At 36.9% G+C, this 21,820-nt stretch overlaps 2 protein-coding genes across 3 annotated transcripts; both read left to right on the top strand.

The window, feature by feature from the left end:
- Positions 1–892: 892 nt before the first annotated feature.
- On the top strand, positions 893–13,777 carry LOC111467221. Of its 2 annotated transcripts, XR_002714495.1 has the most exons (6): positions 893–1,069; positions 1,382–1,425; positions 1,471–2,605; positions 5,209–5,283; positions 13,331–13,531; positions 13,612–13,777. XR_002714495.1 is itself a non-coding variant. In XM_023112049.1 (5 exons), the coding sequence occupies exons 3-5, from the start codon at positions 1,688–1,690 to the stop codon at positions 13,445–13,447; spliced, it is 1,110 nt and encodes a 369-aa protein (XP_022967817.1). In that variant the 5' UTR covers positions 893–1,069; positions 1,382–1,425; positions 1,471–1,687; the 3' UTR covers positions 13,448–13,777. The 2 variants fall into 2 exon arrangements, 1 of the variants encoding a protein (XP_022967817.1); XM_023112049.1 differs by having other exon boundaries at positions 13,331–13,777.
- A 1,204-nt stretch (positions 13,778–14,981) lies between these two features.
- LOC111467210 (UDP-N-acetylglucosamine--dolichyl-phosphate N-acetylglucosaminephosphotransferase-like) lies at positions 14,982–21,546 on the top strand. The gene is made up of 11 exons (XM_023112035.1): positions 14,982–15,402; positions 16,635–16,722; positions 17,078–17,169; positions 17,296–17,414; positions 18,215–18,330; positions 18,401–18,528; positions 18,626–18,712; positions 19,711–19,771; positions 19,849–19,889; positions 19,985–20,105; positions 21,245–21,546. The coding sequence occupies exons 1-11, from the start codon at positions 15,038–15,040 to the stop codon at positions 21,302–21,304; spliced, it is 1,278 nt and encodes a 425-aa protein (XP_022967803.1). The 5' UTR covers positions 14,982–15,037; the 3' UTR covers positions 21,305–21,546.
- The last annotated feature ends 274 nt before the right edge of the window (positions 21,547–21,820 follow it).

The following is a 21,820-nucleotide window of genomic DNA, read 5'->3' as shown; positions in this document are numbered from 1 at the left end:
CCCTTGTCATGTCTTTTCATTCTAGTGTTTTTACTTTTGTAGTTCTAGGGCGTATGACGCCTCAAAAATATCATGTCTAGGCGTGCCAGACATGAAATGCCTCAAAATGTACTATAGGGGGATATGACTAGTTGTCAACTTCTCCCTACCCAAGGTTATATATGCTAAGCCGTTGTTATCTCTCTCTTGCTTGCTTATATAACGTCTCTTTCAAAAATCTCTCTTTCTAAAATCTCTCTCTACCCTCGTTTTCCAAAAACCTTCTTTTAAAACCGAGGTTAGAGGCTTGATCATACGTCGCTTGGCCGTAGGCGACGCAAGTACAAATTGGCTTAGCTCACTTGTCGTTGGAAAGTGAGTGCCGCACAATCGCTAGTCCGCTGCCTTTAAACGTGCGATTGTGTCACTCAGCTCACCAATCCAACTAACCCGAAATTTTGGGTTAGTCTAAAAGATTTTTTCGACTCAACCCATATAAACGAAGATGTTTCAATATGTCTTCCAGTGTCAGTTTTACCGGTCTGCCTGTCTCCAATAATTAATTATCGCTAACCACGTTCGATAGAAATCATCGCATCAATAGCAATAAGTCCTGTTTGAAGAGGCTCATATACGGAACGTCTCGAAATAATACCAGGAGCAGGGGATTCACATTCTAGCCAATTTTTCACTTGAACGAGTTCATTCGACCTAACATTACTCACATTATGCTTATTTATTTTTTTTATAATTTTTATTATTAATTAGTCAAAATTTACTAATCAATAATGAAAACATGAACTATATTGAAATATTTTAAAATTCCAACAAATTATCTACTAAATATTTAAATAAAAAAAAAAAAAAAAAAAAAAAAAAAAAAAACTCCTACGGTGTGGTGTTGGCGGCATGTAAAAAATCAGTCAATATCGTCGCTAGCAAAATCCCACTCTCTCTCTCTCTTTCACTCTCAGGGCACTCACTTGGCCACCCAAAGGGCAGATGCAGAGTAGATCACATGAAGGAGAGGGCAGAGTTTCAATCACTCGCCGATTTCCCAGCCCTAATTGCAAATTGATTCCTGCAACAGGTCTATCTCTCATTTCTTTGTTTTTACTTTTGCATAATTCTATGGAATCTCGTTTTGATTTCGTTTCAATGCTGTTTCAACTATGGGAATTCTTCTTTTTTTTTCCCCCTTTTTCTACGTGGTTTTTGATTAAGGGAGTTTATCTTCGATTATGAACATTCTCTTTTGGTCGTAATTTGTGGAATTCGAGCGATCTAGTTCTGTTTCTGTTGATGTTTCTTGTTTCTTTCTTGAGGATCTTGCTTGATTTGTTCTTCTTGATTGGAATTGTTCAGTTCAAGTTCACGGTGTGATAAAATTGTTAATTTCTAGGGATTTTGCTCGCCGACGAACACTATTCTGCTGCTTCGCTACATTAGCGTTGGGGTCAGGCGACAACAATATACGTTCGTTGGGGCAGATAGACTGATGGTCGATTCTTAAACAGGGCGGATCGTATTACTTGGTATAGAAATCGTCAGGATGATTGTTTCGTATCCTCAGTTTTCTACTGCTTGGTAGTGATCTTGTCTAATTTTCATTGAGTGCTCGGGGGAATCATGCCTGAATTGGCTGATTATTGGACTTATTGAAGTAGAATGGCTATAATCCAAGAGTAGAACAAGCTTGTTTAAATCTATGTACTCCACGACTGAGAATATGGGAAAGGAAAATTTGCTGCAGAGAGTAGTAGATGACAACACTGAAGTGAATGGTTGTTCAACTGCCGAGAACGAAGATCTCGGTTGTCAGTCTCGCCATAGTGTAGGCAAGGAATCTGGGGCAAGTTGTCGTGTATGTCAATGTAGCGAATCTGACAGGAGAGGTGATGCTGTTTTAGGATTTCTAGGCATCACTCCTCCAATAATGGAAGAAAGAAAAAGTGATCGGGATTCTACATCCGAGAAGCAAAGTCTAAAACATGTTGATGGTTGTTCTATGCTGAAAAAAACCGTTAAAGGGGATTCTGGTTCGATTAAGTTCATAGGCCCTAATGGGGAGGTTTTCATTTGTAAAGCTGATATTGAAATGGGTTCATGTCATCTTGAAGATGCATTAGTGGAGCTTGGGTGTTCTTGCAAGAGTGACCTTGCTCTTGTACACTATGCATGTGCTCTCAAGTGGTTTGTCAGCCATGGATCAACAGTTTGTGAAATTTGTGGATGTATTGCAGAAAATATTAGAACTGATGACTTTAGAAAGGTTGTGAGTTCTTTAAAAGAATATGAAGCTTTAAGGGAAAGAACTGCTCGTGGGGAACCGAATCCTATGCAGACAATTGCTAGTACCGATATAGATCCCGATGCTGTTGCTGCTGTCCGCAGGCAGCGGCTTAGTGAAATTGCATTGTGGTTTAGTCCTCATAGTTATATTAGCAACAATAACTCTAGTGCAGCCTCCCAGGTTGTTTCTGAACATTTGAATACCATCTCAGAAAATGTCGTTCGTGCTGAAAATCCTGCAACCAGGTGGGCTGTTGAGGGTACTGGAATTCTCCTTGCTACAGGCCTGCTCACCGTTACGCTCGCTTGCCTAATAGCTCCTCGGGTGGGGAAGGTAAGCCTTAGTAGTTGTTTTATATTATAGTAATTCAGATGCATCTTTCTTGTCAATATGGTCATTTAAATTCTCTTATTTTAAAATTGGAATTCATAGTACTGCAAATTACTGAGTTAAATTTAAAAAATAACGTAGTTTTGAAAAATAATTATGATTTAAGAGTGTTGAAATAAGACAAATTACAAAATTGGGGTAGAGGAGCAAACTATTGACAAAAATAGGGTAGATTTTTTCAGGATGATTGCCATGTCGCGTATATCGTACTCGAGTTTTAGGCCTTCTTTGTTTATTTTCAAATAATAATCCAATTGTTTTCTATTATGGTTTGCTTGTTCAATGAGTTCTTGTTGTGTTACGTTGAAGACATGGAAATCATCAATACACCATTAGAGCAACCATCCACCACGAAACCAAAAAACACACAAGAACCTCTACTTAATTCCCCACAAAGAAGGGAAAAAAGGAATACATAATTCAATCATTTTGTACACAATCAAATTTTAAAGTGGAATAGAAACCTACAAACAAACTCCACAAAAAGTCCACTCCTTGACCGTTCAATTCATCTCTCTACTTCATTGGTCTTCTTCAAACATTATGTGAGACTCGAGTAAAGGAGGGGTACATGAATAGATCGAGACTACATTTGAATGAGAGGGATCACGAGAATAAGATGGCTAAGAAAGGCTTAAAAAAATTGAAAGTTATTGCCTATACCAACAAGGTGCACCTTTCTTTTCTGTAGCTGAATCATATGAACTAAGTTAAGTGTGCTTTGCTTGAAGCGGTTCTAAGTTGGGTGACCTGGTAGTTCTCCTAGGATACATGTGAGTAAGGACAAAACATGCTGGTAGTTCTAAGTTGGGTGACCTGGTAGTTCTCTCCCAATAAGATGTGGTTCGGGACGAACCGAAGCGAAAACTGGTGGGCATGTGACACCTGAATAAAAGAGTGATACATGAATGAACCGAGACCACATCTGAATGAGAGCGATCATGGGAATAGGATAACTAAGAAAGATTTAAAAGAATTGAAAGTCATTACCTATACCAATAAGGTGCACCTTCCTTTTCGGTGGCTTAATCATATGAACTCTATAGCTATGCTTTACTTGGAGCAATTCTAAGTTGGGTGACTTCTTGAGAATTCTCCTAGTGTAACGACCCGCTTTTTGAGGGATTCAAGCCATGAACCGTTACTCACTAATGTGAAATAAGTAAAAATATATAAAACTTAAAACTTTTAACACGTGCATGAACATATGAAATTCATTTAAAATAGTAACGAAATTTTTTGATTTTACAAAGGATAAACTGAGACCACCAAAATAGAATATTACGAGTTTAGACTATTTAAAATACACGAAGTACAAAAATTAAAAGACAAGTCTGAAAGAAAATCTAGACTTGGATATGACTTGATTCCCTATGGCCAACGCCCACGTGCCCCTTCGCCTCAACCGCTACATCAGGTTGCACCTGAAAAGAAAATTGAAAAAGTAGGATTGAGTATATAAAATATACTTAGTAAGTAGCTTGCTGGTAGTTCATAGTTCGTTCTTAAGTCTTATGAAATAAATTTCATTCGTTTAGTGTCTTATTTTGCTTTAGGAGTTTGTTCCTTAAAGTAAGTTCTTTCTAGGCTATACCCTAGGTTAGTTCGTTCCATCTCAGCTTAACTTAGGGTAATTTAGTAGAAACTTGTTTAAGTTCTTGGTTCTTGATCCTATCTAGACCTCCAACCCCCAGAACTTCCCTTGAATTCTAGGTCTCCTAAATTGTCGTTCTACTAGTCTCTTTCATCATCATCATCATAGTTCTAGTCCTGTATTGTAGGCCCTCAAGGGGCAACCTCGACTTCAATCATAAGTTCTAATAAGATTCATGCATTCTAAAGTTTAACCAACTCTTAAGTTACTACTGTAGATTTTTGCGCAGGTTCACTAAAATGAAACTAATTAGTAAACTCTCTAGTAATCCCCATAGAGTACAATCATACGTCATAAGATATCATAAGCCAATTCTATAGTTATTCGGACCCCTGACAGTCGAGTTAGGTTTACAATTAAAGCTAGTTGGCGAGCTTATTGTTATAACTTGGGTTTGTTTGGGAGTAGAGTTCCTCCTTGCCCCCGGGGGGATGAAAATGCCAAGGTTGATATTAAGGATAACTCAAATTTATGGATATATCGACACATATTTTAATATTGAAGACTATTATGGAAAAAACCATAGATATTTTAGAAACATAGAGAAATATGATAAATTTCTTCCTAGAGAAATAAATATAAAACATAATAATACATTATGACATCATTACGATTTGAGGGGAAAGAGACAAAATAAAAATATTTGTTAATAGACTAATTATAATTATAATGTATAATAATACATTATGACCCTAATTGTTGAATTTATATTTTATTAAGACAATTTTTTAAGAACATTAAAAAATGTATAATTGCCAATATAAAATTGAATCGACCATATGCCGTCGTTTGTTTCTCTTTGGAGTGCCAATGCTATGGGATTTTGTAATTGTTCCATTCATTGATATCCTGCGCTAGATTTTTTTTCTTAAAGAATTTTATTTTGGTGCAGAAAACTGCAAAAAGTGGCCTTCATATTCTTCTCGGAGGAGTTTGTGCGTTAACAGTAGTGGTTTTCTTCCGCTTTGTGAGTATAATGCTTTTATTTGGCTATGAACTTGTTTTTCTGGCATCTTTTTTTACTTTTATCATTGGAAACATTTTATTCATTAGTAACGCATTGATTGGTAGAATGGACTAAGGGTCTCACTCAAATGTAGTTGTCGGGTGTCATAATCACAATCATGTGGCAGCAAGACGACGATTGTGCGATACTTGTTCTAACTCAATGAACAAGTCAGCCATGTGAAAGTCGAATTTTGTGGACAATCTTAACGTATGGTCGAGCCTTGGGTCATGTTTGAGAGAAATGTTTTATAAAACGTGAGCGAGGAAATGAGTGGAAAACAATTTGAAAGAAATCAATATTATAGGTTAAAAGCGAAAAAGCAACAACCCCGACTTGATAACTTAGAACCGGATAGGAAGAATGGACAACTAGTCACATCCTTCTATAGTACATTTTGGGGGCATTTTAGCCTTGTTAGGTGTAGACATGATTTTGTGAATGGTCATACACCTCCGTATTGATATATAACAAGATAGTAAAGATCTAACTAGCATGATAGTAAGAAGAAGAGGTTTGGAAAGGGCATGCGGCCCTGGGTTGTTAGGTTATGGAACCTGCTGCCTATTTATATAGCTTAGTTAATGGTTATACATAATAAGACTATATATGGTAAATGACATATAAGTAAATTGTTATAAATAGTAAATAACTATGTATAGTAAAAAGCTATACTCGGTAAAACTATATACGGTAGATAGTTATATATAGTAGATGATTATCTGGTAAAGCTATATATAGTAAACTGAATCATATATATATAGATATATATATATATATATATATATCTCCTTAGACAGAGCTTTGAAAATGTACTCTCGCACTGTACATGCCTGAAGTCATCAATATAAACCTTTAGTCAATATTCCTCCTTGCAATTTCTCTCTCCTATTCTTTGTGTTCAATCTACAAATGTCTGAAGGTGAATCTGTTGCTGATCATATAAATGAACTCAATATGATTGTAAGTCAACTGAGTTCGGTGGAAATTAATTTTGAGGATGAAATTAAAGCGTTTATTTTGATGTCATTTTTACCTGAGTCATGAGATACTGTTGTTGCCGCAATCAGCAGTTTTCGAGGGTCTGATAAACTGAAGTTTGATGAAATTTGAGATGTAGTTCTTAGTGAAAGTATTCGCAAACGAGAAATTGGAGACTATCGGGCAATGCTCTCAATGTTGATCGAAGGGGAAGAAGTAAATCAAAGAGCCCAAACAAACATGGGCTATCAAAATCAAAGAACTGAGGAAAATCTCCAAACAAACCCAACGTAACGTGTTGGAGTTGTGGAGAAAAAAAGGCACTTTCGGACAGATTGTACAAAATTGAAGAAAAAACAGAATCATAAATCTGGAGATGATGATGGTTCTATCTATACAGTAGAAGATATTGAGGATGCTTTAATCCTTAGTGTGGACAGCTGAATCTTGGATTTTGGATTCAGGTGCATCGTTCCATTCATCTCCAAGTAAGGAATTGTTTCGAAATTTCAATTATGGAGATTTCGGGAAGGTGTATCTTGCCGACAACAAAACCTTAGAGATTGAAGGGAAGGGAGATGTCTCCATACAAACTCCATTAGGAAATTAGTGGACATTACAAGACGTCAAATATATTCTTGGTCTCAAGAAGAACCTGATCTCTATTAGTTAGTTGGATAGCACAGGCTATGCAGCAAATTTTGGAAAGAGTTCGTGGAAGATTGTGAAGGGTGTCATGGTTGCATGTGGCACACAATCCGGAATCTTATACACTACTGCGGAGTGTATAAACATGGTTGCTGTTGCTGAGAGTGCTTCTAATTCAAGTCTATGTCACAATAGACTTGGACATTTGAGTGTAAAAGGAATGAAGATGCTGACTGCGAAAGGAGTTTTAGAAGGCCTAAAATCGGTTGATATGAGTTTTTGTGGAGCTGTGTTATGGACGAACAGAGACGAGTTAGCTTCACAAAGGCTGCTAGAGAACCGAAGAAAGTGCGGTTGGAAATGGTTCATACAGACGTTTGGGGACCATCTCCAGTTTCATCACTTGGTGGATCAAAGTTCTACGTCACCTTCATCCATGATTTCAGCAGGAAGGTATGAGTTTATTTTTTGAAACACAAGTCAGATGTGTTATCACCTTTGAGAAGTGGAAAACGAAGTTGAAAATCTGACCAGCTTGAAGATCAAATGCTTGAGGTCTGACAATGGTGGAGAGTACAACAAATCAAAGTTTAAAACATTTTGTGCCACGGAAGGAATTGGATTTATGAGAACAATTCCTAGTAAGGCAAGACAAAATGGTGTGCAAAAAGGATGAACATAACATTGAATGAGCGAGCAAGAAACATGAGGATTCATTCTGGACTACCAAAGGCATTCTGGGCTGATGCTATGAACACAACAACCTATTTGAAAGACTCAAGTACTCTCACTTGAGAATTTTTGATTGTACTGCATATGTTCACGTTGATCTAGAGAAGAGAGACAAGTTTGATGCTAAGGCTGTGAAGTGCTACTTCATAGGCTATGATTCTGACATGTTTGGGTACAGGTTTTGGGATGACAAGAATAGGAAAATCCTAAGACATTGTGATGACCTTTCATGAAAATGTCCTATACAAGGACTGGGAGAAGATAAACTCTGAGACTACGAAGCAAATGGGAGTTGAGCTTGAGTTGCCAGAAAACTCACATAGTGATATTACGACAGAAGCTCAAGAAACTCTTGAGATGGTTGCTGAAGAACCAAACGTGGAGCAAGTTACACCTGAGCAGTTGTTGAGGAGATCATCTAGAACTATGAGAGCACCCGATAGATATTCACTTTCATTACATTACTTGTTGCCGACTGACGAAGGAGAACTAGAGTCCTTTGATGAGGCCGTGCAGGGGAAGATTCAACCAAGTGGGAGCAAACTATGGATGATGAGATGAGCTCGCTTGAAAAGAATAATACGTGGGCGATGACTGAGTTACCTACAGGAAAGAGAGCTCTGTTGAGCAAATGGGCGTTCAAAATCAAGGGGGAACCAAATGGCAAAAGGAGTTTCAAGGCTCGATTAGTAGTTAAAAGATATTCACAAAGGAAAGACATGGATTATGTTGAGATCTTTTTTTCGGTTGTGAAATTAACTACTATCCGAATTCTGCTGAGTATTGTTGCATTGGAGAATTTGCACCTTGAGCAAATGGATGTAAAAACAACCAAAAGGGTTTGCAGCTCCAGGCAGGAGCACATGGTGTGCTCAATAAGAGTTTATATGGACTGAAACAAACACTGAGACAGTGGTACAAGAAGTTTGACTTCTTCATGTGCAAGAACAGTTTCCATAGGAGTGAAAAGGATTAGTGTTGTTACCTCAAGAAATACACTGATTCTTATGTGTTTCTACTCCTGTACGTGGATGATATACTGATTGCTGGATCCATCATGAGGGAGATAAACTACCTAAAGGCGAGCATGTCTTCATTATTTGAGATGAAAGATTTGGGTGTAGCGAAGCAGATTCTTGGGATGTAGATTTCTTGAGATAGATTTGCTGGCACATTAAATCTATTTTAGGAGTAGTACTTTGAGAATGTGTTGTCCAAATTCAGGATGAATGATGCTAAACCCAAGACTACCCCTTTGGCAAATCGTATTAAATTGTCAAAGGGGCAATCTCCCAAGACAGTGAGGAAGGTGAGCACATGACATTAGTTCCGTACGTTTCTGCAGTTGGGAGTTTGATATATGCTATGGTCTGCACTAGACTTGATATAACACATGCCGTGGAAGTTAGAAAGTACATGGTAAACCTAGGGAAAGAATATTAGGAAGTTGTGAAGTGACTTCTGAGATATCTGAGAGGTGCATCCAATACTTCACTTTGTTATAACAAGGTTTTGTGGATGCTGATCTGAGTGGAGATGTAGACTCTAGCAAGAGCACATCTGGATATCTACACTATAGATGGAACAACAGTGAGTTGGATGTCCAAGCTTCAGAAATGCATTGCTCTTTCATCTACTGAGGTTGAGTACATGATAATAGCTGAAGCTGGAAAGTTGATGATTTGGATGATAGACTATCTAGATGAATTAGGCAAGAAGCAGTGCAAGAAGATTCTTTATACAGATAGTCAGAGTGTCATATAGTTGGTGAAGAACCTAATCTATCATTCAAAGACAAAACACATCAGAAGGCGATACTATTTCACTTGCAGGTTAGTGGAAGAAGGTGATATGTGTTTGAAGAATATAGAGGGTGCAAAAAATCCAGCATGTTGACAAAATGTGTTGATGTTAGAAAATTGAGGTTGTGCAAATCCTTAATTGGTACGGTGCAGTGAAGATGCTGATGGTCATTTAAGAATGAAATTCTTGGTTGACTGGATTAGTCTTCAAATGGGAGAATTGTTAGGTTATGGAGTATGCAGCTTATTTATAGCTTAGTCAACGGTTATACATAGTAAAACTATATATGGTAAATGACATATAAAGTAAATTGTCATAAATAGTAAATAGCTATGTATAGTAAAAAGTTATATTCGGTAAAACTATGTATGATAGATAGTTATATATAGTAGATGATTATATCTAGTAAAACTATATATAGTAAACTGAACCATATATATATCCCCTTAGGCAGAGCTTTGAAAATATATTTTTTTGTATTCTGTCTTACTGTACATACCTGAAGTCATCAATATAAACTTTTAGCCAATATTTCTCCTTGCAATTTCTCTCTCCTGTTTTTTGTGTTCATCTAGATCGAGTGTGTGCGTTGTTGTGCGATCCTAACATGGGTAACACGCCCTAGACAAGCATGACTGAGACATTCGACACGTGATCACAGACAACACACCTTGGACAAGCATGACTGTGACATCCTCCCCCACGCAATTGGTTGACGTCTCTATCAACCGACTCTCCACGAACTCAACGATGTAAGATGAGACTGACTTCAGATCTCTCGACGCGCTTCCAGTTGATCTCAACATTAAGGATCGCACAACAATGCACACACTCGATCTAGATGAACACAAAGAACAGGAGAGAGAAAATGGAGAACTCTGACTAAAAAGGTTTGTATTGATGACTTCAGATATGTACACCATAGAGAATACAAAGAGTACATAAAGTACATTTTCAAAGTTTTGCCTGAGGGGATATGGTTCAGCTTACTATATATATAGCTTTACCATGTATAACCACTACTATATATAACTATCTACCATATATAGCTTTATCGGATATAGATTTTTACTATACATAGCTATTTACTATTTATGAAAATTTACTTTATATGTCATTTACCATATATAGCTTTACTATGTATAACTGTTGACTAATCTATAAATAAGCAGCAGACTCCATAACCTAACAGGGCCCCCCTTGTATATGAAGCAGCGCGAGGGCCCTTGACTATGGTCGTTCTTGTTGTGAGGTTTCCGCCATGGAGTTCTACCTCTCTGTTGGGAGGATTCACCATCCCTTCCTCCATCTTCGAGTTTGTCACCTCCTCACCTTTGGTTGGGGAGTTGGATAAGTAATGAAGCCGGATTCCGCTTTACCTCTTGGGATTGATTGTTGCTATAGTCAAACAATCGTTCAATTGTAGCATAGGCCGTGGAAAGATCTTGAGCTCTGTTCGTAGAGCGTGGTCTTCGTCCATGGCTCCAGCCCCTCAACAAAACGGAAGACCTTATCTTTCTCGGACATGTCACAAATATCCAATGTAAACCTAGAAAACTGCTTGACGTAGTCTCAGAAATTTCCAATATGCTTCCGCTCCTTTAACTTCCTTCTCACTATTATCTCAACATTCTATGAGAAGAACTGTGAGCGGAGTTCTTGTTTTAAGTTCTCTAAAGTATCCACAGTCCATCAACCATCTTAAATGTCTATGTACTTGAATCTTCATTACAATTACAACTTTGCATCATAGATTTATACTTGCACATAGATTACAATGTTAATATGCAGTTGTTTAGGCACATCTAGAAGCTTATTTAACCGCCCTTCATTGATTTTCTTTCTCAAACGTTGTGCTTATGGAGGGGTGGCTGAACTATTCTGATGCGCTGGAACTCTTTTATGAGCTTGTTTGTTGTTTGGTATAGCTTATAGTGATTGGATGATGTAGCTGGCAGAGCCTTCTTGGTCTCATCATTATCAGACTCATTTGAATTTCTTTTTCTCTTCAAGTTGAGATTGGTCTAGGGTAGGTTGATTGATAGTGCCTGAACTTCTTCTCTATCAATAGGGTTCAATTGTCTTCCGCATCTCAACTTCATTGCTTGGCATTTCCTTAAAGACGAAGTTTCTGAATGAATGCGCCATTCTTGGCCATATACTCGTTTATTAAAGATACGAGTGAAGTTGAGGTTGAAGCTGTTAGTACGTTGATTCCTTGCTGATTGTTGCGTTGAAATTTTTCTCGGTGTTGTAGAATGGAAACATTTGAGTTAGTGTTAAGCCAGGAAGATGTAATTGTAATAGCTCAAGCCCACCGCTAGCAGATATTTTCCTCTTTGAGCTTTTCGTTTTGGGCTTTTCCTCGAGGTTTTTAAAACACGTCTGCCAGAGAGAGATTTCCACACCCTTGTAAAGAATGCTTCGTTCTCTTCTCCAACTGATGTGGATCTCACAATCCACCTCCCTTCGGGCCCAGTATCCTCGCTGGTACTCGTTCCCTTCTCCAATCGATGTGGGACTCCCAATTCACCCCCCTTCGGGGCCCAGCGTCCTTGCTGGCACACCGCCTCCTGTCCACCCCCTTCGGGGTTCAACCTCCTTGCTGGCACATTGCCCAGTGTCTAGCTCTGATACCATTTGTAATAGTCCAAGCCACTGCCAGCCGATATTGTCTTCTTTGGGCTTTCCCTTTCAGGTTTCCTCTCAAAGTTTTTAGAATGCGTCTGCTAGGGAGAGGTTTCTACACCTTTATAAAGAATGTTTTGTTCTTCTCCTCAATCGATGTGGAATCTCACAGTGGTCTACTTACGTGAAGCAGACACTAACGCATTAGGAAGGTTTTGATTCCCTCCAAGGGGTGATATCTCTTGCAAGTGTTGAATAGATTATTTTTGTTATTATTTGGCTGCCTCCACATTATAAATTGACTCTGAATTAGATGGACAATTTTTTCCAACGTGTGGTTGTAGTTGGAATATGCACATGACAGTAGGCTACTTGGTTTTTACCGAGAGAACTGTGGGCTGCGTTGACATTGACTTCACCAAGTTAGTTAATGCAGCCATCTGACGTACTTGAAAACTTCTTGTCCTGGATTGAATAGGAAGCTTTCTCTTATCTTAGGCAGATCCCTATTCTTAGTTATTCTTGGCGATGGTTTTCACCGAGAAGTCATTAAGTAAATTTGTGAGTTCCCACATTGGTCAGAGAGGGGAACGAAACATTCATTATAAGGGTATGAAAACCTCTCCCAAGTAGACCCGTTTTAAAATCGTGAGTCTGACGGCGATACGTAACGGGCCAAAGTGGACAATATCTGCTAGCGGTAGACTTGAGCTGTTACAAATGGTATCAGAGCCAAACACCGAATGGTATGCCAAAAAGGACGTTGGTCTCCCAATGAGGGTGGATTGTGATATCCCACATCGGTTAGAGAGGGGAACGAAAAATTTCTTGTAAGGGTGTGGAAACCTCTCCTTAATAGACGTGTTTTAAAACTGTGAGGCTGATGCCCATACGTAATGGACCAAATTGGACAATATTTACTAGTGGCGGGCTTGGACTGTAACAAAACTACACGTAAGAATCAGCAAAAGGTGAATCCTTATCTTCAAAGATCCATAGATTTATTCCATGGGATATTTTAAAATTCTCAAGTAATAGTAAAAATATGGTATACTTGTATACGTATATACTCGAAGTCCACATTGAAGGGTTGTGTTCCCATTCGTCGCATTAATCGTTTAACATACTTTTACATTGGCATTAATCGTTTTACCTATGAGATAGTTTGAGAAACCTCAGTTGCAATTCTTGACATTTATTCTTTCCATTTCTGCAGTTTGTGCTTACCAGAATAAAATATGGACCTGCACGATACTGGGCCATTTTGTTCGTCTTTTGGTTCCTAGTGTTCGGCATTTGGGCGTCGAGGACACACAGTGCCCATACGACGTAACCGAGTATGTTATGTACATTCTATTTGGCTGTTTTTTGTTCTCCACTTCAAGGCGATATAGAAGAGTTTGATACCTTCTTTGAGGTACTAATATCATGATATATATATATATATATATATATATATATATTCCTGCAGGGTTTTGATTTTATGTTGTATTTTAGGTTGTACTGAGTGTAAAGTTCACATTGAGAAAGGTATACAAGTATCCAACAGGATACAAAGTATACCCTTCAGCTGTATTCCCTTGACATCAGAGCTGAGTATTTTTTTTCTTTTATTTCTTAGAAGGATCTTCGATTCTTTTAAAATTTTGTTAAATTTCTCTCATTTTTTTAAGTGTTTTAAAATGGTGGATGATTTGATTATAAGTTTCTAGTTAGATATCGAACCAGGTAAGTTGCCGCCTCCTGTTGGTAAATTATCGTTGGTTCAATCTCGTCGGTTCGATAGTTCAGTCTCAATTAGTCAGTTTCTCCCGACACTTATCTTGCTCTTTTTTTTTTTTTTTTTTTTTGTTAAGCATAATATACAAATATTATGGAGTTTGGATTTTGGAGTAGTCTGATTGCATGAGTAGTGAAATTAGTGTTTTTTCATGAATTCAAATTACACCTTGATCATTCCGTTCGAATAGTTGATAGGCCTCTCGTTGAAGTTACATGAACATCGTCCATAAAATTGTCAAATGATGTCTTATTCGACTGTTTTTTGTGTTCCTAAATTGAATGTAACTTTTTTTTTTTATTGTTCTTCGTGTTCTAAAATGGTGGATGATTTGATTATAAGTTTCTAGCTAGATATCGAACCAGATCAATTACTGTCTCCGGTTGGTAAATTATCGTTGGTTCAATAATTCAGTCTCAGTTAGTCAGTTTCTCCGGACACTTATCTTGCCTTGCTTTTGTTTGGATTTTGAAGCAGTCAGATTGCATGATAAGTTACATGAATATCGTCAATACAATTGTCAAATGATGTCTTATTCTCGACTGTTCTTTGTGTTCTTAAATTGAATGTAACTTATTTTTTATTGTTTTTCGTGTTCTTAAATTAAATGAAGGCCAATTATAGATGATTCTCGATAATAGAATGGTTTCTAAAAGAAAGTGTTGAAATTGGATTTGTTAATTTAAATTACAATCAAATATGTTTTGTTATTAAAAAAAAAATTGAGTTAACTAATAGTTCATTGAAGTATAAAGAGTCAACAAAAATTTAATTAATTAAAGTACAAAAATTACAAAAATGAGCAAAATTATAGTGTAAATTTGATTTTTAAAATTATCCCTTCAATCCAAAATTTAAAATTTATTTTATCAAATTTTATTTATTTATTTTCTACATAAATACGAACATTTTAAATATCCATTTTTTATTAAAAAAGAAAATGAAACTAAATTAAAGCACAATATTTTGACATTTAGTATGCCACGTGGAGGAAGACTTGCTGACTTGGCGCTATTTGGTTGGTCAATGACACATCATCAACAGACATGTCATAAAATTTTATTATTCCAAATTAAATTTGAGAAATGAGAAATCACAGAAGAAAAAGAGATTAGGAAGCGCAGAGACTCAATATCGTCCGCCATGACTGCTCGCAAGAGAGCTTCTGCAAACCCATCGGTCAAAGAAGCTTCTCCCAAAGAAATTGACAAGACACACCAAAGCAAATCCCCAATAATATCGGATGATCCGCCCCTTGCGCCGCCGAAAACAGGTTTTATCTTCAAACTCATTCTCTTCTTCTCTGTCCCATACCTTTACCTCATCGTCTACCGCTACAAGATCGACCTAGAGCTCAGAAGATCAATCATCATCAATGCTGGACTCAGTCTTGCTGGATTCTTTGTCACTCTGTGGATGATACCTGTTGCTTCCAGATACGTTATTAGGCGTAATTTATTTGGCTATGATATCAACAAGCGGGGTACCCCTCAAGGCGCTGTTAAAGTGTAGGTGATTTCAATTCAAATTGATAACTCTGATTAGATTTAGTCATTTTGTGAACATGATCTGGTTTTTGCTTGCCAGAATTTTTGTTCAGTTTAATTTCACTTTCTGAGTGACTTCTAGTTTAAATTAGGTTTCGGAATGTTTATGGCTTCAATTTTCTGATTGCCAAGCTCCAAATAGACCAAATTGAACTAAAAAAATCAATTAAATAAAATAAAATTACAGATAATCTATTTATTGTCTCTAATTTTTTTTTTTTTTTTTTTTTTTTTTTTTTTTTTTTTTTTTTTTTTTTTTTTTTTTTTTTTTTTTTTGAGGAATTAGCATCATGAATCTTCTCTGGAGGATTTGGCCTATGGTATTGGGCATAAAATAGTTTATTTTTCGTAAATAAGTGTCGGAGTTATGGTTATTTTATGAACTGGTTATTCATGAATTAATATATTATGAATGATATTTTAGGGATATATAGTAGGCAGTTACTGAATTCATGTGATCAATGATAACAACATTAGGTAATTGAAATTCTGGTGGCATTTATAAATGAGGAGGTAGTAAAGAAATCAATTTTCCTTTTTGTTTCTGGATAGTTATTTCTATGAAAAAATTGTTTTTGACTCATGATGTGTAACGGTCCAGACCTACCGCTTGTAGATATTGTCCTCTTTAGGCTTTCTCTTTCTGGCTTCCCCTCAAGGTTTTTAAAACGCGTCTGCTAGGGAAAAGTTTCCACACCCTTAAAGAGTGTTTCGTTCTCCTTCTCAACTGATGTGAGATCTCATAATCCACCCCCTTCAGGGCTCAGTGTCCTCGTTGGCACTCGTTCCTTTCTCCAATCGATGTGGGACCCCTACCAATTCCACCCCCTACAGGGCCCAGCGTCCTTACTGGCACACCGCCTCTTGTCTACCCCCTTCGGAGAACAACCTTCTCGCTGGCACATCGCCCGGTGTCTGGCTCTGATACCATCTATAACGGTCCATGCCCACCGCTAGTAGATATTGTCCCTTTTGGACTTTCCCTTTCGGGCTTTCCCTCAAGGTTTTTAAAACCCGTCTGCTAGGGAAAGGTTTCCACACCCTTATAAAGGGTGTTTCGTTCTCCTCCCCCACCGATGTGGGATCTCACATCATGTGTTTTTAAACTTTTGTTATAAGACATCTTTATTTGCTAGTTTTAAATCTCATGTACCTTTTTGATGCACTTTCTGATACTTCATTTTGTTTTGCAGGCCTGAGTCGCTGGGAATTGTTGTGGGGATTTCCTTCTTGGTCTTAGCAATTGCGTTTCAGTATTTTAACTTCACATCAGATTCAAATGTGAGCCCCAAGCTTACAAAGATTTTTGCCATTTGAATTTGTTTCATAGCTATGGATTAATTCCTTCCTATTGAGTAGATTGCTGTTCTTTTTATTTAATTTAGTTTTATTTGATATATTTGCTATAATGATTCTTTAATTATTCTTCAAATTTTGGCGAGGGTGGGGAGATGTTGATCATAGCAGCCTTAGTTCGACCACCCCAAAAAGTGGATCCCTCTCTAATAACTCTGAATAAAACATTAAAATACGAAGACTTTAGCTCAACTTTATCAAGCAAGCACTTGCATAAGTTTTGTCTAATTTATGTGTCAATTTTTCAAAGATTAAACTGTTAAATAATGTGACAATGCAGTGGCTTGTTGATTACAATGCAGCCTTGGCATCTATTTGCTTTATGACATTGCTTGGATTTGTAGATGATGTTCTTGATGTCCCCTGGAGAGTGTGAGTATTTTCTACTCACTTTACTCAATGTTTGTTTCATATCTAAGACGGATCATCTAGTATGGTGCTTTAGTAGTTCTAAGACTATATTCTGACCTGCCTTCTTTTATTTGCTGTAAAGATCAGGAAACTGCTACTGCCATCGTTTGCTGCTCTTCCCTTGTTGATGGCTTACGCTGGACACACTACTATTATAATCCCGAAGCCTTTGATTCCATACCTTGGAATGGATGTCTTAGACCTTGGTAAGATTTCAGACAAATTATGTTTATGTTTATGTTGATGGCTTACACTGGACACACTACTATTGTCCTCTTTGGCCTTTCCCTTTCGGGTTTCCTCTCAAGGTTTTTGAAACGTGTTTTCTAGGGAAAGATTTTCACACTCTTATAAAGGGTATTTCGTTCTCCTCCCCAACCAATGTGATATTTCTACCATGAGTCAAAGATACTCGTCCCCGAGTAATGAAGCTCTTCAAGGTAAAGAGGAGGTTTAAATGAGAATTTGTTAATCTAAAGAGAGTGCTTCTAATAAAGTATTGATATAATTAAATTTATCGTAACCTATTTAGCTTAAGTTTATGAGTCTAGTGGTGATTTAACGTGATATTAGAGCACAGGAGGTCGAGTATTCTAACTCCTATAATAGTTTTCCTTCGCTCATTAATGTTAATTCCACTTGTTAGGCCTTTTTGAAATTTTCAAACCCACAAGTGAGGAGTATTAAAGTTGTGATATAACTTAATTCGCGATAACCCGGAATGAAAACAACCCATGAAATTTTAGTTTGTAGGCGTTTCGATCCTCCGTTTTTTTTCCCTGTTAAGTTTTGAACCTTAATGACCCACTATAGATGTAATCCAAACTGCCAATGAAAAAAGTGTAATTGTCCTATTTGGTTTGTAATTGTCCTTTTGGTGTAAAGCGGCCAATGTTGATGTACTTGGTCCGCATTTCGAACGAGTTAATGTCGTAATCCTAACTTGCTTAGCTCTCCAATAAATTGGTGATTGAGATACTAATTTCTACTACACTATGATACACAGGATGGATATATAAGCTTTATATGGGACTATTGGCAGTGTTCTGTACAAACTCCATTAACATTCATGCTGGTTTAAATGGATTGGAAGTTGGGCAAACAGTTGTCATTTCATTTGCGGTAAGTACTGAACAAGCTGTAGTAAAGGGGCCCAATTTTCTTGAGCATGACATGTCTTAGCTATTTGCAGATATTGGTTCATAACGTTATGCAAATTGGAGCGTCGACAGATCCGGAGTACAAGCAGGCCCATGCATTTTCTATTTATCTTGTTCAACCCCTATTAGCCACATCCTTAGGCTTGCTAGCTTTCAATTGGTAATTTATCATGCTTTACGAAAAAACGTATGGTTTTACCTGTTTTTCCTTCATGTTTATGTCTTCTCAACATCTTTTCTTGGCTTGTGTGATTTAGGTACCCGTCATCGGTCTTCGTTGGCGATACCTATACATACTTTGCTGGGATGACTATGGCTGTGGTCGGGATTCTAGGCCATTTTAGGTGCGTACTTTGTTCTAAGTTTCGCTTTTTTTTTTCTTCCCTAGAACTTAATTGACATTTCATTGTCAAGTAGATGGAATACACAAAAAACGGCGAGGAGCCCTCAAAATGAACTCTAGATATCTAAAAAGATCGTGATTCCGGGATTATTAAGTGATAACAATATCTGCCTTTGCTTGTGTCTTCACAAATATAAGTCGATAACACTTCAAAAGGAAAAGAAGAAAAAACAAATTAGTTCCTGTGTAGTTTTGCTTGAGAGGAAGCCTGAAGCTACACAAATCTTCATTTATCTTTGAAAATTGGATTACTTCTTTTGATCACAAATTAGCCAAAAGAGATTTCTTTTGTATGCCTCTCCAAAAGTTCTGAGGTCTTGGCTTTTTCACTAAATGCTAGAATGTCCATGTAATCCAAGAAACTTGGAGCCTTTACTCGAGTATGCTCATGCATAAACAACGAAAATATTGTCTACCCTCATCTCGTGCTGGTAAACTTCTTATCTAATGACTATTGTACCCTTATTAGTCTAATGGTATCGTGGCAGAGTGGCCTTACTGCCACAATCCACTGAGATTCAACTCTTCATCGCTCTGATCCTATCCCTCCCCACGCAATAGACAAATTTGATTCTACATGTTGATGATTGGACAAAAACAAAAATAAATAAATAAACGTACTCAATGGTAAATAAAAAAGTCCTTGCGAGTGTTCTTTCTTTCTTGAAGACGAGGCAATTGAATTGCTTTACTTTCATCTCTCGTCCAGCCTATTTACCGAGTGAAAGAGTGAAAGAAGAATTTGAGTCTTTCCTTCTCGTTCAAATGAATGAATCTTGAGTTGAGTCTTTACTTTCTTTCGATTATTCTAGACTTACCTTTGTCCAAATGGTAAAAAAAATGATTTCACAGCCAAATGACATTTGTTTGAAGATACTGGTTCAAGACTTGTTAACTATAATCTTCTAATTCGTTTTTGTTATATCCTTCCTGATGCAGTGAAACTCTTCTGATCTTCTTTTTCCCTCAAGTTCTGAACTTCCTTCTGTCACTCCCCCAGGTTCGATCCTCTACTCTGTGCGTGTAAGACATTTCTGTATGTTTTCATCGTTTAACGTGTAAGATACGTGTTTGCAGTTGTTTGGATTTGTTGCATGTCCACGTCATCGGCTGCCGAGGTATGCATTTTCCTATCCTATTATCCTTCTTTTCTTTGGGGGAAAAACATGATACTGCTGCATAGTTTAGTCTTCTTAAATCTCCTTGCCCTCAGATTTGATCCACAGAGTGGACTACTGACTGGAACAAATGATGGAACACTTGTGAACTTTTTCTTGCGAATATTTGGGAGAAAAACAGAGAAATCACTTTGCACCTATCTTCTTGGTTTCCAGGTGATTTTTTTTTTTTTTTCTTCTATTCAAAGGCATCCCAAACAAGAAAATCCCGTTTAAGAGAATTAATCCCCTTAGTTCGTTATGAACTTGACTATATAGAATTAATCCCGTTTCAGATTCGGATTGCCTTGTTATTTCAAGACAAGAACACTAGATTGAGATTTGAATCACTCCACAAGTAATAAGATTGATCGTGGTCAAGTTTGAATGATTCTAGACATGCAATCTAAACTATATAGAATAACAAAAAAAACTTAGGCTAAGTTGAGTGATAAGGAATCACTCCAAGGGAATGTAAAATTTGGATTACCTTGTTGATTAAATATCTCAAGGCAAGAACACGTGATTGAGATTCGAATCACTTCACAAGCAAGATTGATCATGTTAAGCTTCAATGATTCTAAACATGCAATCTAAACTAAAGAAACTTAGCCATTGGCTAAAAGAAAACATTTGGTCTCTTAGAAGACAACATACATGGCTAGTCTCAAAATTAAAACCCTTAACCTTCTATAAGGCATTCCAAACGTTGTAACGTTTATTTTTTATGAACATAATTAACCACTGTATATATTTTATGACCATAATTTGTCACTAGGTAAATAAGTTTTAAAATACATTAAAGAAACACCATAACTATAAATTACCATCCACCAAAAATTTAGACAAAAAATTTATTTTGCGAAGACAGGATTTGAACCAAGCTGTTCTACCCTACGAAGAACGGTGAACTAATAGACAAACAAAGATTAAATGTACCCCTATACCATATATGGATAAATATAATAGTCGATTTATACAGAATGGTAAAGGGGGTCCCTCTATGATCACAAAATTGAATAGAAAGGGATATATGAATCCTTTTCAACTTGATCCATTAAAGAAATACCATAATTCTAAATTATCATCCACCCAAAATCTGTGACCATCTAAGAATAAATCTGTGACCATTTAAGAATAAATGAAGTTTTATTCTTCTTTAATGTACGAATGACAACATCATGTGATAGTTTGATCAACATTTTTTTCACATTTTCCTTGAAGTTTATATTGCATGATTGATGCCTTGGTTCGTATAACAAATGCATCTCCATGTTTTGTTATGTATAATCGTTCTTACATTTATCTGTGAGCAGGGCGTTTCTTGCTGCTTCTGTTTCTTGCTGAGGTATTTGCTTGCTGGATGGTATAAATGATGCAAAAACAAAACAATCTTCACTTTTGAAGCATTTCAAAATCATACTGTCATTTATACGACGTTCGACTTCGAAGCGGTTTACTCTGCTGTTGTTGAGTTAAAAGAATATGATTTGATTTTAGCTTGGAAAGTTATAACTTTGTTTATATTTAACAGTGTGTTAAATGAAAAGTTTGCTCTTTCTATGGTTGATATCTGATGACATGAAAGTTTCTGAAATGTTCTTTTGCTACATTCTTACCTTACTGCAGCCAAAGTCATTTTTTATTTGTTATTTTTGAGCTCGAGAACGTATAAGGTAGAGATTTAAACTTATAATCTCTCGATCGATACTATATATGCATTAAGCTATGTCAATTTCTGGGCATTATTCCGTTCTTGCATATTGGAGTAGTGGAGACAGGTCTTATGTGAGTTAGATTTCATTAGTATTTGTTTGTATCCACAATCATGAGGACTTTAATGGAGGTCATATCCATTTTCATGGAGATTTCTTGATTCGCAGTCTAACGAT

This window comes from Cucurbita maxima, unplaced genomic scaffold, assembly GCF_002738345.1.
Source record: "Cucurbita maxima cultivar Rimu unplaced genomic scaffold, Cmax_1.0 Cma_Scf00033, whole genome shotgun sequence".
Classification (NCBI taxonomy): Eukaryota; Viridiplantae; Streptophyta; class Magnoliopsida; order Cucurbitales; family Cucurbitaceae; genus Cucurbita; species Cucurbita maxima.
This window is presented reverse-complemented; position numbering and strand designations above follow the sequence as displayed.

Excerpts from the sequence above, each read along its gene's own strand:
- LOC111467221 (XM_023112049.1), top strand. The coding sequence starts at position 1,688 with ATGTACTCCACGACTGAGAATATGGGAAAGGAAAATTTGCTGCAGAGA. Across the intron at positions 2,606-5,208 it reads TAGCTCCTCGGGTGGGGAAG|AAAACTGCAAAAAGTGGCCT; the intron begins GTAAGCCTTAGT and ends ATTTTGGTGCAG. Across the intron at positions 5,284-13,330 it reads TAGTGGTTTTCTTCCGCTTT|TTTGTGCTTACCAGAATAAA; the intron begins GTGAGTATAATG and ends CCATTTCTGCAG.
- LOC111467210 (XM_023112035.1), top strand. The coding sequence starts at position 15,038 with ATGACTGCTCGCAAGAGAGCTTCTGCAAACCCATCGGTCAAAGAAGCT. Across the intron at positions 19,890-19,984 it reads CCACGTCATCGGCTGCCGAG|ATTTGATCCACAGAGTGGAC; the intron begins GTATGCATTTTC and ends CCTTGCCCTCAG. Across the intron at positions 20,106-21,244 it reads CCTATCTTCTTGGTTTCCAG|GGCGTTTCTTGCTGCTTCTG; the intron begins GTGATTTTTTTT and ends ATCTGTGAGCAG.